General features: G+C 39.1%; 1 protein-coding gene across 2 annotated transcripts in view; it reads right to left on the bottom strand.

The window, feature by feature from the left end:
* LOC126466467 (uncharacterized) overlaps positions 1-15,221 on the bottom strand; it is a 63,887-nt gene that overhangs the window by 22,290 nt on the left and 26,376 nt on the right. For both annotated transcript variants that reach the window (XM_050096389.1, XM_050096390.1), the window contains exons 5-6: positions 13,269-13,513; positions 5,437-5,643 (exon numbers count right to left, since the gene is read on the bottom strand). In XM_050096389.1, the coding sequence (XP_049952346.1) occupies positions 5,437-5,643; positions 13,269-13,513 (452 nt within the window). The remainder of the gene's footprint in view (positions 1-5,436; positions 5,644-13,268; positions 13,514-15,221) is intronic.

Here is a 15,221-nt window from a genome sequence, read left to right as displayed (position 1 = left end):
TTTTCATCTGTGGCATCCTCACCTCCATATATGGTCACCTCATTTAGTGTTTCTGAATTCAGTGGCTAGGTGAGTGGCTGGTTCCTATACAGCAACTGGCTAGGTCATGCTGGGAAGCAACCTTGTCCAGGGAATGACGATGGGCTTCATCCTATAGATCAACTATAATCATCTGCAGTTGACTGGTGTGAATAGGACCATTGTAATAGTTGATGTCTGGCAGCACAATAGTCATCGAACACTCACCTCCTTTCTCTGCAGTAGCGTACAATGTGTGCAGGCTCTCTACATTGGAAACATACTGGCATGTTGTCCTCTATCACCCAAAGGTCTGCTATTATGTGGGGCACTATACTTAGCAGAGGAATTGGTTGTACCTGCATTGGTCAGATGGTGGTTGGGGTTTGACAGTTGCTGCATAAGTCTGAGTTGGCAGAGTTCATTCTTCTTGGCATATTCGACTGGTGCTGGAGATTATCTTCAGCATTCTCTATTACCTCCTGAAGTATGGAGTCGACATTCACAGCTGCTACCTCTTGCTTATTCAGGCTGACAGTTCTCACTGCCATAAACTGCTGCATCTCTACTCTTACCAACTGGCACGTGAGAGAGGCGAGACTGTGGCGGTCTTCCACAACTGCCATTGGGATCACATTCAGGAGTTAGTCATACTTTTTCGTCTAACTCTTTTTCTGTAGCTCTTTGATGCACTGGCTCCACTTGTGCTATTGTGACATCCTTTATGAGAAGGACTTGGTACATGTCTTCTGTGACTCCTTTCATCAAACATTAGATTTAGGATAGGTGTGGTATTCAAATTCACAATGTGGGACAGCGACAAAACATTTTGTATGTAAGAATGTGTCATTTCCTCATTTCATTGGTCCCTGCTCTTCAACTACTGCTCTGCTAAGCAGACTTGCTGATTGAAGTGAAATGTTTTCTTCAGTACAGCCTGGGATTAGTTCCAACTATCAAGCTTTTCTTCATTTTTCTCAAATCACTACTAGGCTGTGCAGTCCAAGTAAAAGTATACATGAAACCACAATCAAATCCAAATGCAGGGTCATTAATGAAGCACAGCACTCAAAGCATGTTTATTTAACAAACACTGCACAGAGCAAACAAAACACAACTCCTGGATGGAGAGTGTTGCTAGCAGAATATGCAAACTTTGTGAACATAAGAAATTTTGAGAATCCCCCAGGAATGATAAATACCAAACAACTGCTGGTACTTGGGTTTCAACTGGTAACCTCCAGCATACCAAGTACTAACACTACCCGCAATGCCACACTGCTTGCAGTACAGCTCGTAGCATTATGCACTTGGATTGATTTAATGTTGCAATGAGCACACTACACTAATTTTAGGAAAGGCAGCTCCCAGAATGAGTATGAGATGTCAAATTGATCTACACATCTCAGTGCATCCCCCCCCCCCCCCAAACACACAATTTTCACCCACCAGAATATCAAGTCAGCGATTAAATATTTGTTTTTAAGAGCTGTGTAAAGGACAAATTTGTATTGCAATGTATTTTAGGAGCTTTTGGGCACTCAATTGCGAGGTTATCAGCACAATGTATTTTAATTATGATGGTAATAATTATGTTGTATGTATATTATGTCACTTGAGAAAGATGTGGCAACATCATAGCCAACTACCAATGACACCAACATCACATATGCTGTCAGGCACCAATGTAGGCACTCTGTGCAGAGCTATCACTGAAATTTTGAAGGTCATTATTATTACGACTAATGTAAAGAATCAAAGCACTGCTCCTTAGACTGGAGAGTCTTTTTTGATTTATTGAGATAGTTAAGCCTGGACCAGGAACAATGAACATGGTGAAGTATAAGGTACTGACTTATATGTAAACAGACCATAAGATAAGAGATGTGCTTTGATTCTCTTAAGTCAGCAGGGCTGTTTGAGTATAATTTGCAAAATATTGTATAAAGTTATAGTGGGACAGTTCAATGCAAGGTAGAAGGCAATGCCCAAGAAGGAAATAAGTTTTTTTTTGTTTTTTTCTTTTTTTCTTTTTGGGTTGAAAAGTGGCGGAGATGTGTAGCATTTGCTCTGTTTTTTTACTATTCTTTTTCAATTTCTTTCAAGTAACTGGCTGTGCTGTGATATATCTGAAGTACAGGTAATACTATGGCAGCTAGTTGCCTAATAAAAAGTCATTAGAATGCAAACTCTGCCGAGATATTTTTGAGGTTAAAAATTGCAATCTATTCGCCAAGTAATTATTACTTGATGGCTGTGAGTTTAGAATGGTAGAACTTTTATTTAACTGTCTAAAGTTGTAGTAGCTGCCCCCCCCCCAAAGGCTGTATCACGCACTATCTTTTTTAAAATTACACAGGGCCACAAATATTAAAAGCTAGGGCAACATATCAACATCTGTCATCCACGTCTCATTACATATCCATCGTAATAAAAGGAAACTACATTATATAATACGAGATATAATACAAAACATCAGTCAAATGATCCTTAATATTAAAACTTCCTGGCTTGGTAGTGCAACTGCCTGCGTAAGGCAAAGGTCTCAAGTTCGAGTCTCGGTCCTGCACACAGTTTTAATCTACCAGGAAGTTTCATATCAGCACACACTCCACTGCAGAGTGAAAATTTCATTCTGGATCCTTAATATTGCTTGTCAAATAGGGATCTAACTAGGCAGGATTAATATAAAAGGTACACAACATTAAAACAAAAGTTGTGAGTACTATCAGGGATTTGTTCAGTTGCTGCAAAAGTGTCACAGAGATCCTAGTTCAGTGGCAGACGCTACCAGACTGGCTCTGTATACCACATGAAGGCTCACTATTAAAATTCAGAGAATGTACGTTCCAAGAAAAGCCAAGCAATCATATTATTTGATTAGAAAATATCTCACGAAATGCCCCTGATTCTTGAGTAGCAGCATCAATTAATTTAAAAAGAGAATGTGGATGAAAAATTTCTTTCTATTACCAAATTATAAAGTACCAGTCAGAGTTGTAAGTTGAGTATGTTCTCCTGCATTAAATACAGACCAGCGAAAAGAGCAGTCACCTAACTCAGGTACTTAAATAGTCAAAATAAAATTAAGATAAACTTCTCCATATTACAGTATCTTACTGCACAAGTCTTTACATTGTAACTAAAGAGAGAGACCATGGTTACTCGTGAGCTGCTTGATTTCCATGTATAACACAGCAAAATCCATAAACTTGTAGGTCTGGTTAAGAACAGGGTGACTACAATTAAAGTTTAACTTTCAAAATGCTGTAGAAATAACACCACTGCTCAGAATCAAGACAAACTGCAATGGAATATTACTGGAGGAGGAAAACGTATGGCAGAAGAAAAAAAAAATAGCATGAAAACTGGTCAATAGATGGCACTGTATGTGTCAGAATATGTAAATGAAAACACCTGTCATGCACACGACCCACTGAAGTTTGTACAAACACACCAGGTGCACGGCTTTTCTTCCTTTCATGTTACGTTCACCACGACTGTCTCAATGCAGGATCGCGCCCTGTTTGTAAAGACGTATTACAAGAATGATGACTATGCACACGTTGCTCTGCAGAAGTTCCGGACACTGAGGGGTTTGAAAAAAGGCGTTGGTCTGATGCCTGCTGTGGGTCTGGAGAAAATGATTTGGAAATTCAAAAAGACAGGTTCTTCTGGTGTGCAACCTGACAGAGGGAGGAAACGAATTGATTCAATGTCAGTGGAAGCAGTGGCCACAGCAAGGCAGGAGGAGACGAGTGGTGGTGTGGGTGTGCAAACGTGTAGTCCACGGAGAATTGCCCGAACATTGGACATATCTGTGAGTATCGTGCTTAAAATTCTATGAAACATCCTTCTTTGCCATCCATTCAAAATTACCCATGTGCATGAGTTGCTCCTGCCAGCAAGAGAGATCTTTGCTTTAGAATTTCTCACTCGCTTGGAAGTGGACAATGATCGGCCATGGAAGATTTTGTGCACAGATGAAGCCTACTTCCATCTGACAGGATGTGTCAATAGCCTGGGATCCTGTGGTTGCCATGCACAAACTCATGAAAGAATTTTGACCTCCCTGAGGAGTAGTACTAAAGAGGTGTTGGATGTTTCACAAAGTGGGAAGAGATATAAGAATGCCAGAGGTAATTCATAGCTCTGTAAAACAAACAAACAAGTGCGCGCGCGCACGCACACACACACACACACACACACACACACACACACACACACACAAAGTTGTGCTCCAGTGGGTGTCTTGTAGTTTAGATATTAGCTTTGTATCACTAAAAATGTGATTACATGTAAACGCACAGTACTGAAGTGAAACCAGAAAAATAGTAATAGTTATGTCTAATCAACTGGCCAAACAAGCATTTAGAAATACATTCTCAAACTGTGATCTCATAGATGCCACTGAATCTTAATGGAGAAAATGTATTACAGTTAACATATTGTGCTTGCACATTGGTGTACCTTGAAACTATTTTTCTCTCACTTGTATTTTCCTCATTTAAATTAGTAGTTGTAAATCCACTGGTGTACAGAAAAAGATTGTCTTCCAGAGGTGCAGCTTATAATCTGAATATTGTAATATACACTATGAGGGTTGTTTGAAAAGTTCTCGGAATCACCACAAGAGGTCAGAGCTAGCGCAACTAGTTGTTCACATGATATTCATTGGACTGTTGCCTGTAAAGAAGTGCCAAGTCAGTGCACTTGGAAGAGAGCTGTGGCAGTGACATGGCTCTGTTGTTGCTCCTGCGTAGTGATTTGCGAAGATGGAAAAAGAAAATATATAAAGATTCGTGCAGTGATTAAGTACTACGTAAAGAAAGGTATCAAAGCAGCCTCACTACTCTAGAAATCAAAATGGTCATAGATGATCGTTGATTGAAAGTAAGTGAAATTGCTCACACTTGCCTGATATCATCTGACGGGGTATATCACATTTTAACTGAAGAATTAGAAATGAAAAAATTATCTGCAAGATGAATGCCGCGACTCTTGATGCGCACCCGCACACATGCCATTGCCATGGAAAAATTACACGAACTAAGGTATGAATTGTTGCCACACCTGCCTTATTCACTTGATATGGCTCCATCAGACTTCTATCTCTTACCAAAACTGAAAATTTTTCTTGGTGGACAAAGATTCACTTCAAATGAAGAATTGATGATCAGAGTTGACAACTATTTTGCAGGCCTGGAGGTAATTCATTTTCAAGATGGGATCAAGACACTGGAACATTGTTGGACCAAGTGCATTAATCTACAAGGAGACTACATTGAAAACTAAAAAAAGTTTCAGTGATGTAGGTATTTTTTTCTATTCCGTTCCAGAACTTTTCAAACCACCCTCGTACCAACACAGGTTAAACTCTATACAGTACAAGTAGCATGAATATTAAGATTTACTTACTATGAGGTACCTGGAATGCTTCCTCCAGCTCTTGACACACAGGATTGATAACAATGAGAAACGCCAATATCAAATGGATACCCATAAGGATATTTGCACATATGATCAGATAGGACTTGTTGACAGACAGAGTGATATTAGCGCTGACAAGATCACCATAAACAATATATCCAGCAAGTGCCACAGGAAAGTACAGCATCAAAATCACTGTGGAAAAAAAAGATGAGACAAACTTTTTAAAAATTTCGGCTATAACTGGAATTAATTTCACACATTCATAAAATCTGTGCAGTAATTTGCAGATTTCTTTCATTGAAGGATTGTAATCTACAGATTTCTTTCTTTCTATAACAGAGAAAGCCTACAACAATTGTTTCAACATCTGCTCCATTAGGGTCCTCCACTCCAGCACTATATCTTCTCATTGTTGCAATTACTCCACTGTTACAGCAATTACTCTAACATAGATATTCACTAGTCCCCTAATTTCGGCAACCATCTACTCGCATTTTTACCTTTCACTGTGTCCTCTCATGTTGGTTTTAAGTTCTTTCCCCAAACCTTTCCCATTCTGATGTTCTATCTACATTTTTCCTTCTTTTTTGCACACTGCCCCCTCACTCTTGTTACCACCAGTAATCTACTGTTTCACTACTATTGTGTGTGCCGTCTAATTGATATTCTCAAACTTTCCAATACTTCCTTGTGACCGCATTTTACCATTTATCTTCCCCTTCTTCCTACTGTCACAATTCTTTCCTCTCCTAGATACTTTAAGTTTGTGATTTATTGCTAATGTGTACTTTGAAGTCTGCAAGTGTTTCCATCATTCTGCATGCATTTCATTACTTTTATATATGTTAAAGATCAGTTTTCAGTCTTCTCATCCTGTGCTAATGATCACCAAGTCTCCCAGCATATGACTACGCTGTCTGCAAATGAGATCTAAGAGCTAGAAATGTGGTATCATACAGAGATCACATTGCCACATCAAGGGTGGGTGAATTGACACCATGGACATTAGACATTAGCGAGGGCTCACTGCCACCCGCAACAAAGTATGGGAGGTGCTCCTGCAGGCCCCGCCTCCTCTTTCAGCATAACAGCACACTCGTGCTGAGGTCAATACAGAATTGAGCTAGAAAGAGCTCTCTTCATTTTGAGACATCAGCTACAGCACTCAACATTATTGAGTAGGACAGTGAGAGATAAAAGTTTCAGATGAATATATACTTTTGTCAATTTTGAACATTGTACTTCAAGTAGAAGCCAACCTCGGGGAAGATCAGTTTGGATTCCGTAGAAACACTGGAACACGTGAGGCAATACTGACCTTACGACTTATCTTAGAAGAAAGATTAAGGAAAGGCAAACCTACGTTTCTAGCATTTGTAGACTTAGAGAAAGCTTTTGACAATGTTGACTGGAATACTCTCTTCCAAATTCTAAAGGTGGCAGGGGTAAAATACAGGGAGCGAAAGGCTATTTACAATTTGTACAGAAACCAGATGGCAGTTATAAGAGTCGAGGGACATGAAAGGGAAGCAGTGGTTGGGAAGGGAGTAAGACAGGGTTGTAGCCTCTCCCCGATGTTGTTCAATCTGTATATTGAGCAAGCAGTAAAGGAAACAAAAGAAAAATTCGGAGTAGGTATTAAAATTCATGGAGAAGAAATAAAAACTCTGAGGTTCGCCAATGACATTGTAATTCTGTCAGAAACAGCAAAGGACTTGGAAGAGCAGTTGAATGGAATGGACAGTGTCTTGAAAGGAGGATATAAGATGAAAATCAACAAAAGCAAAACAAGGATAATGGAATGTAGTTGAATTAAGTCGGGTGATGCTGAGAGAATTAGATTAGGAAATGAGACACTTAAAGTAGTAAAGGAGTTTTGCTATTTGGGGAGCAAAATAACTGATGATGGTCGAAGCAGAGAGGATATAAAATGTAGACTGGCAATGGCAAGGAAAACGTTTCTTTGTTAACATCGAGTATTGATGTAAGTGTTAGGAAGTCGTTTCTGAAAGTATTTGTATGGAAGTGAAACATGGACGATAAATAGTTTGGACAAGAAGAGAATAGAAGCTTTTGAAATGTGGTGCTACAGAAGAATGCTGAAGATTAGATGGGTAGATCACATAACTAATGAGGAAGTATTGAATAGGATTGGGGAGAAGAGAAGTTTGTGGCACAACTTGACCAGAAGAAGGGATCGGTTGGTAGGACATGTTCTGAGGCATCAAGGGATCACCAATTTAGTATTGGAGGGCAGCGTGGAGGGTAAAAATCGTAGAGGGAGACCAAGAGATGAATACACTAAGCAGATTCAGAAGGATGTAGGTTGCAGTAGGTACTGGGAGATGAAAAAGCTTGCACAGGATAGAGTAGCATGGAGAGCTGCATCAAACCAGTCTCAGGACTGAAGACCACAACAACAACAACAACTTCAACTTCAAGAGAACAGTTTTTAACTAGTGCATCAAGTGATGCTTTGCGGGTAAATTATCCAATACTCCTGTCGCAAAGAAGTGTGTCAAAGTTAGGTACATGTTTTATTCATTTACTTAATAAAGGGAACTAATATTTCTTGTGTTCTAGTTTGATATGCCATCTCACCAAGCAATCGAAGAACCCTCAGTTAAGGCTGGACAAAAGTAGTTTCGCCTAGTCACAATAAGAAACATTGTCTGTCAGATCATTTATATATGAAATATTTAGAATGCTTTAGTATCCAAAAGTGATTTGGATTGCTGCCTAGCCTGAGTATCAATACGGAAGGAAGGTCAGAGACACATGTACTTCATACCAAGGCCACATCCTGCTCCCTTGGACACCATCTTGAGTCTGTCCACCAATGCAACATTGTCTGTAAGGATTCAGGACCCACACTTGTCTGACAGTTCTCACTGTTTTCTGAGCTTTCAGTACCTGCCACTGATGGCAGAGTGGTCAGCCTTTTTTTGTCTCACAACTAGAGTTGTAAAACTACTTTAGGCTACATCAGACTATCATAAGTGAGTGTAGACTACTGCAGTTTTCCTAGTAGCTTTTGTCAGTTAAGATCGTACCATTACCTGTATGTTAGATGTGCTGCATACCTATTGGGTATTACCTTGTAACTATCACTCTCTTTACGTATGCAATCAGTGTCTTACTAGATTCCCCTATAAACCAGGAGTGGTGAACTGTCTAGGAACTGAGGATATGGGCCATATAACTTACATAAAATTTTTGTTCTAGATAGTTATCCTTTTGTTTTCATGAAACACATTTCCAGTTGCAAACATGGGCAACCTACAGCATAATGGAATGACGAAATTGAACATTTGTGTAGAGCTGACAAGGGGAAGGCCTGAGACACGTCCAACTGATTCGGCTCAAATTTGGCAGGTTGCTTGTGTACAACCTAAAACGAAGGACTCTAAAGATATTTTGGGTCAACACCCCAGCAATTTTGAGAAAATCACCCCTAAAAGTTATGACAAGCAATGGACTCAAAATTGGAGGGATCGATAGATAATTGTACATAGAGCATTTTTCATCATCAGGTATGGGATCCGCAAACACTTCTGTACCCACACGGTAAACGCTTTTCGCCGACAGCGCCGATAGCGCAACGGCTAAGGTAACTGGCTGGGAATCAGAGAACCAGTGTACGAATCTCACAGAAACCTAGTGGATGTTATTCTTTTCATTTGTATTTTTCCATATCTCAATTGATAGGGATAGGAGGGTTAATAAGGTAAGTAAATCAATAAGAAATGGTAATAATAAGGTAGGCAAACTAATTTCCCAAACGCCGTGAGTTAGTAAAGTATTAAACTTTTAAGCCTTGTCACATGAAAACAACTACGAATAAGAGTGCTTCGAATTCCTCATGAGGGATCACAGATAGCCAACCGCGCGACGCTTGTTTACAGCAAGGCTTGGGACAGAATGCACGCGGGGAGAGTTTTGTTGTCCCGGTTGCCTCTTCGTCTTATCATAGTTGTGAATCTGAAAGAGAGAAGGTGTCCAGCACGATTCTTATAGAAGTCAATCGGAAAGAGTTGTTTTCCGTCATTAGGCTGCTGCAAACCTCGCGGATACATGTAGTGATTTTTCCATCATTAATGTGCCGAATGAAATAAGTTTTGTGAATGAATACAGTGTTATTCCGTAAGTAACATATGATGAGTACCGTATGTAGTTTGTAGTAATTAGCTCGTCTGTTTATGCCGTAGTAACTAGTTATTATTTGTTGTCATATCTTTCAGCTGCACAATCTGAGTAATGGAGGATGTACACCCTTCGACTAGTGCTGTAATATATAGTTGGGAGCCTGTCACAGACGATGGCAAGCGGGAAGTTACCATCGCTGTGTTTTGGTTTGTAAAAGTGTTTCAATACAGATGCATTATCAGTGCACTACCGGAAGCAGCCAGGTCTGTTTCTCGGCGTTCCAGATTAATAGGAGCAGCTATCGTCGAGAGATTTTTGGAGCTGACGAATGAAATGTCTTTTCTTGATACTGAAGTACTATACCATGAAGACGAAGCAAGTGATTCAGTGGAGGATATCCCGACTAGTGAATTGCAAAATGGTCATAACACTTCGGAAATCTCTACGTCACTGGGAATATGTGCTTCATCTGTTCCCGATGAGTATTACGAACCATTTACTAAACGATTTAACTACAGTGCTATACCCCTTGAAGTAAAAGTTAAGGCAGTAGCGCTAGCAGGAATCATCCAAATAGGAACTTACAAACACTGCAAAAGAATGGAGCAACAACAGCCCTGAAAAGGAAGGAGGACTTGAAATTGTGGGAAAGTGATATCGTTAAAGGAGGGACAAGATGCAACAAATACCAGGCTATAAATAAGTGGACATACGACCGATTTGTCATATCTCGTTGACATAACGAGAATGTAACAACCAGAATACTTCAGAAGTGGGCTGCAGGTGCAGCTCTTCAGTATACGCCCAACAAAGATTTTACATTTGCTGCATCATTATCTTGGGCAAGAAATTTCAAATCAGAGTATAAAATTCGTCAACGGCACGTCACTAAATACGTCCCTCATAAAGAGGTACAAAATATAGAAGATATACAGAAAGTGTCAGCTCTTTTCAACACGCAAACGGTGGTGATCAACACCGATCAAACATGATGCGAGTATCGGGTGAACATTCGACGCACGTTATCGCATAACAGAGAAAAACGAACCCTTGTAGCAATTGGTAGTAAAAACATACTAACACATTCGTACACGGCGCAATATGCCACTACTGCCTCTGAAAAAGTGTTGCCTAAGGTTTTCCTGTGTTTACAAGAAACAAATGTTACATTTGGTCCTCGGGTTATAGAAGACATCAATCTTTAACCGACTAGTTGAAAAATGTTTAGATTACCTGCTCCAAATCCGGGAAACTGACGAATGCGATTTACAGAACAATTCTTGAGAATGTTTTAAAACCATACATTTCTGATAACAAGTTTTGTCAAGTATTGGATTCCTGGAGTGGACAAAGTAATACTACAATATATGACACAATGTTTATAGATGGCGAGGGTCAGCCGACGTGCACAGTAAAAGTACTACCGCCAAACTGCATACCTGTGTGCCAGCCGTGTGATGTTTATTTCTATCATCAGGTTAAAAACTTTATTTGCAGGCTTCAGAATTGCAGTGTGCTTCTGGAAATTGCACAACCACACGGATGCAATAACTATTTACAGCATAATTCATAACCAACTTTCAGCACCGATTTTTCAGGCAATGATATCATATGCACGGTACGCATCAAAATTAATCCCTGAAAAAGACATATTTTTAAATGTAAATCAAGTTTGTTTTCCGCCGACTCTTCGGAAGGAACAGTGTAGCTTTCGAAAGATTGCATTCACTAGATGTTCTTGGTGCCATGAGTATATTTGTTTCAAATTTTTATATGACAAGTACCATCCATCTAGTTGTTCGACGAACAGTGAGGACACGTAACAGTGACTGGAAGAGCCATTGTAAAGTGACCTGGAGTAACATTTTAGTTGTTTACTACCCCAAGAGGTTTGAGAAATTTATTTGCCTACCTTATTATTATCATTCCTTATTGATTTACTTACCTCATTAACCCTCCTATCCCTATCAATTGATATATGGAAAAATACAAATGAAAATAATAACATCCACTAGGTTTCTTCAAGATTCGAACCCTGTTACCTTAGCCGTTGGGCCATCAGTGCTGTCAGCAAAAAGTGTTTACCACATGGGTACAGAAGCGACAGTTGTAAAAGTTTCTTTCCTCGATTTCTAGAATAGTATGCGTTTGCAGACCCCATACCTGATTATGAAAAATGCTCTATTTACAATTATCTATTGATCCAGCCAATTTTGAGTCGATTGCTCTTCAGAACTTTTAGGGGTCATTTTCTCAAAAACGCGGGGGTGTTGACCCAAAATATTTTAGATTCCTTCGTTTTAGGTTGTACACAAGCGACCTGCCAAATTTGAACCGAATCGGTTGGCCGTGTCTGAGGCCTTCCCCTTGTGAGACTCGAACACCTATTTCCTGCTTGTTGTGAGCAGTCACCATAACAACTTAGGCTATCTGAGCATGATCGACAGCCAGGCCCAAGCTTCCATATGTCATTGTCCATCTACCTACAACCTCATACATTCATACAGTTCAATACATATTTCCAATGTCGTCATTTCATTATATAGCTGAAGGTTGTCCATATTTGCAACTGCAAATACATTTCATGTATTTCATAGCAGCTTTGGACATGCATTGCACTGCTATATCATATACACCTGTCTATTATGAAAAAATAAACAGTGTTTATAGCAAAATTGACATTTTCACTGTTTAATTCAGGTTTTATCTGAAAATCTGATGATCTGTAACATTCAACAGAGATACATTGCAGTAAAAATAAAGAAAACAATACAGATGCATCAGTGGTTGCTTGATTGCTTCAATACTTTGTCGAACTTATATAAAATAGGTTTTTATTATTTGTAACAATTTTTGTATTTATCAATAACAAGAGGGAACTTTAGTTTTTGATCATGATGAAAAAGTTCTATTGAGTACAAGATAACAACAATAATTACGTATATATTTTTTTATATTTGAGCCTGTGAACTGTGCTCGTATCAAAAGTAACTGCTCTGGTGACATAAAAGTGCATAAGCTACATGATCAACTAATTTTTATTACTTATAAAATGCAATTTATACTCTATATGGATATAAAACACGCAATGGACTAACACTGAATGACGTCCAGTTCTAATTAGGTGCAAAACAAGACAGATGCCATCGGCTCACAGTTTCTCTGTTAACATTTGTTTCCCTACCAATGCTACCAACACTAACAGAAATCTTACCATTTACCACATCATTTATGTACTGTACCTAAACTATCCAACTGTATTTTTCGTAGAGCACAACTCTACTCACAGCTGTGTCTTGCCCTCAAATCAAATTGCACTGTGGGCTAAGAGGGCCAGTTTTTGAGTTGAAGGATCACTGGAGACCTCATCACCACTGACACCAAAACCTTCGCCAAAAATACTGCATCTAGTAAAGCACAGTGGGCTTCCAACCAGTATTTGAATTGATAACTTTGTCATAGAAGGTATGAGAGCTGCAAAGAAGCTCTGACTTCTCAGCAACAAGTCAAAAGAATCTCTACTGGATGGAGGTAATCTCCTTCCACTCTACCAAATGTTCAGAGAAAATAATTAGCCAGTGTAGCTCACATTAAGGTGCACAGTAAAACTTAATGACATTGAAATGCATTCATAAAAAACTTCTGGTGTGATAAATAATTATTGTTCTTACCAGAAAAACCAACTACAATGCTCGTGGAAAATTTGCTTTTATTTATCATGTCATTTTGAATAGTAGGAAATGTTGATGCTCCACCAAATGAAAACAAAATTGTGCCAAATGCAAGGAAAAACCTGTGGAAACTATGAGGTTTGTGGAGCACTGGATATTTATTATCCATTCCCTCTATTACTATCTGAGAGAAGATGAAGACACATGCAAATGCTGTGGTAAGCAGAGCACCAACACCTACAATGCTGAAAAAGAAAGAGCATTTATTACAATGCAGCTGCTGCAAGGAAAATGTTATATATTACCAGAAGTTAGAATGTACAGAGTGAATTATTTAATGATGAGTTACTGTAGAGGTAAGACATTATTGCCATGCTACCCTCTCAAAAAAAGTATCTCACAACTAATTTCAAATGACACTGCTGTAGTGCAACTAAAAATTAAACAATATAATTATACTGTATCAGATAGTAAAGAAACTAAACACAATGTGATAGTTACAAACAATTTAGCATTTCTATTGATTACACTCATCATTTATGGACTGAAGCTGGTACAGTCTTATCCATGTACTATCATTGAATTCATAATTACTGAACTCTTTGGAGGTCTCAAGTTATTGCCCCTCTCTGGCCCTTTAACCCTTAGTCACATACCTGTAAAATACACAACTGAAATGATTCATCTCCCACCCATCCACTGGTACATCCATTCATACTTATATCCATCAACAACAACTACTCCAGTCATGTCATGAGGACAGCAGCACATTTAATAACAAAAGAGGCAGAGGAACATGTGATAGACACCATATTCTTTACCAAATTTGCTGTAACCACTGCATAACTTTCTGTGTGGTGGTGACCGTGAACTTAAGCAAATAATCGCTATCATGACAATGTGGCCAGGAGTAACATATCACCTAGTTGTAGAATATGCTGCTCAGCACAAAGTGAGCAATGTTAGCAGCTGCTTTACAAATCATGGCAACTGGAGCCTTGTTTATCTTCATTCTACACCCCCCCCCCCCCCCCCCCGTTTCCTCCTCTCAATAAGTTTCATTTCACATGACTCCCAACTGCATATTCTAAAATTCTCTCAGCCTAAGAGAACACATCTTACTGTCCTCTTTGGACTACTACTGCTTCAACATACTATTTACTGTCTTCTTTTTACTATAATTTGCCCCCTCTGACTCCTATGTGGAGCATTGCAAGTACTGGAGCTGCTCCTTCTCATATATTGTTATCATCCTCTGTACTCTCCCTCTCCTTCCCTTCCCACCCACACACTCTCCTTAGCCACCCCTTCCACCTTTCAGCATTCCCCATACCTCACAATTTTTGCATCTAGATCTACATCTATACTCTGCAAACCACCATGAAGTGCATGACAGAGGGTATGTCCCATTGTATCAGTTATTACAGTTTCTTCCTGTTCCATTCACGTATGGAGTGCCAGAAGAACGACTGACTGAATGCCTCTGTGAGCAGTAATTATTCTAATCTTATTCTCATGATCCCTCCGCAGATGATAGCTTGGGGACTGTAGTATATTCCTAGATTCACCATTTAAAACTGATTCACAACACGTTCTTATGTTTCGATTAGAATAGAGTTTGGTAATACCTCTGTCTTTCATTTTTCCATTGATATTCCTCTATTAACAATCATTTTATGCAAGAATTATGTGTCATTTTGTCCTTCCTCTTGTGTAAAATGTTTTGGAGATAAAATAGTCCTCCAATCAGTTCTCTGAGTGGAGACTACTCAGGGAGATGATGTAATCAGATAGAAAAAAAATCTGGCTTTCTATCAGTTGGAGTGTAGAATCTAGGACTCATTAACCTTGTTGGTTGGTCGGAGGACTTGAAAATATGGTGGCAGATGTAAAGAAGATACAAAATACAGAGTGTCAACTGTGACAAAAGCTTTTCTCACAAATGGAAATATA

This window comes from Schistocerca serialis, chromosome 1, assembly GCF_023864345.2.
Source record: "Schistocerca serialis cubense isolate TAMUIC-IGC-003099 chromosome 1, iqSchSeri2.2, whole genome shotgun sequence".
In the NCBI taxonomy this organism is placed as follows: Eukaryota; Metazoa; Arthropoda; class Insecta; order Orthoptera; family Acrididae; genus Schistocerca; species Schistocerca serialis.
Note: the sequence above shows the minus strand (reverse complement) of the source record. Positions and strands in the feature narration are given on the sequence as shown.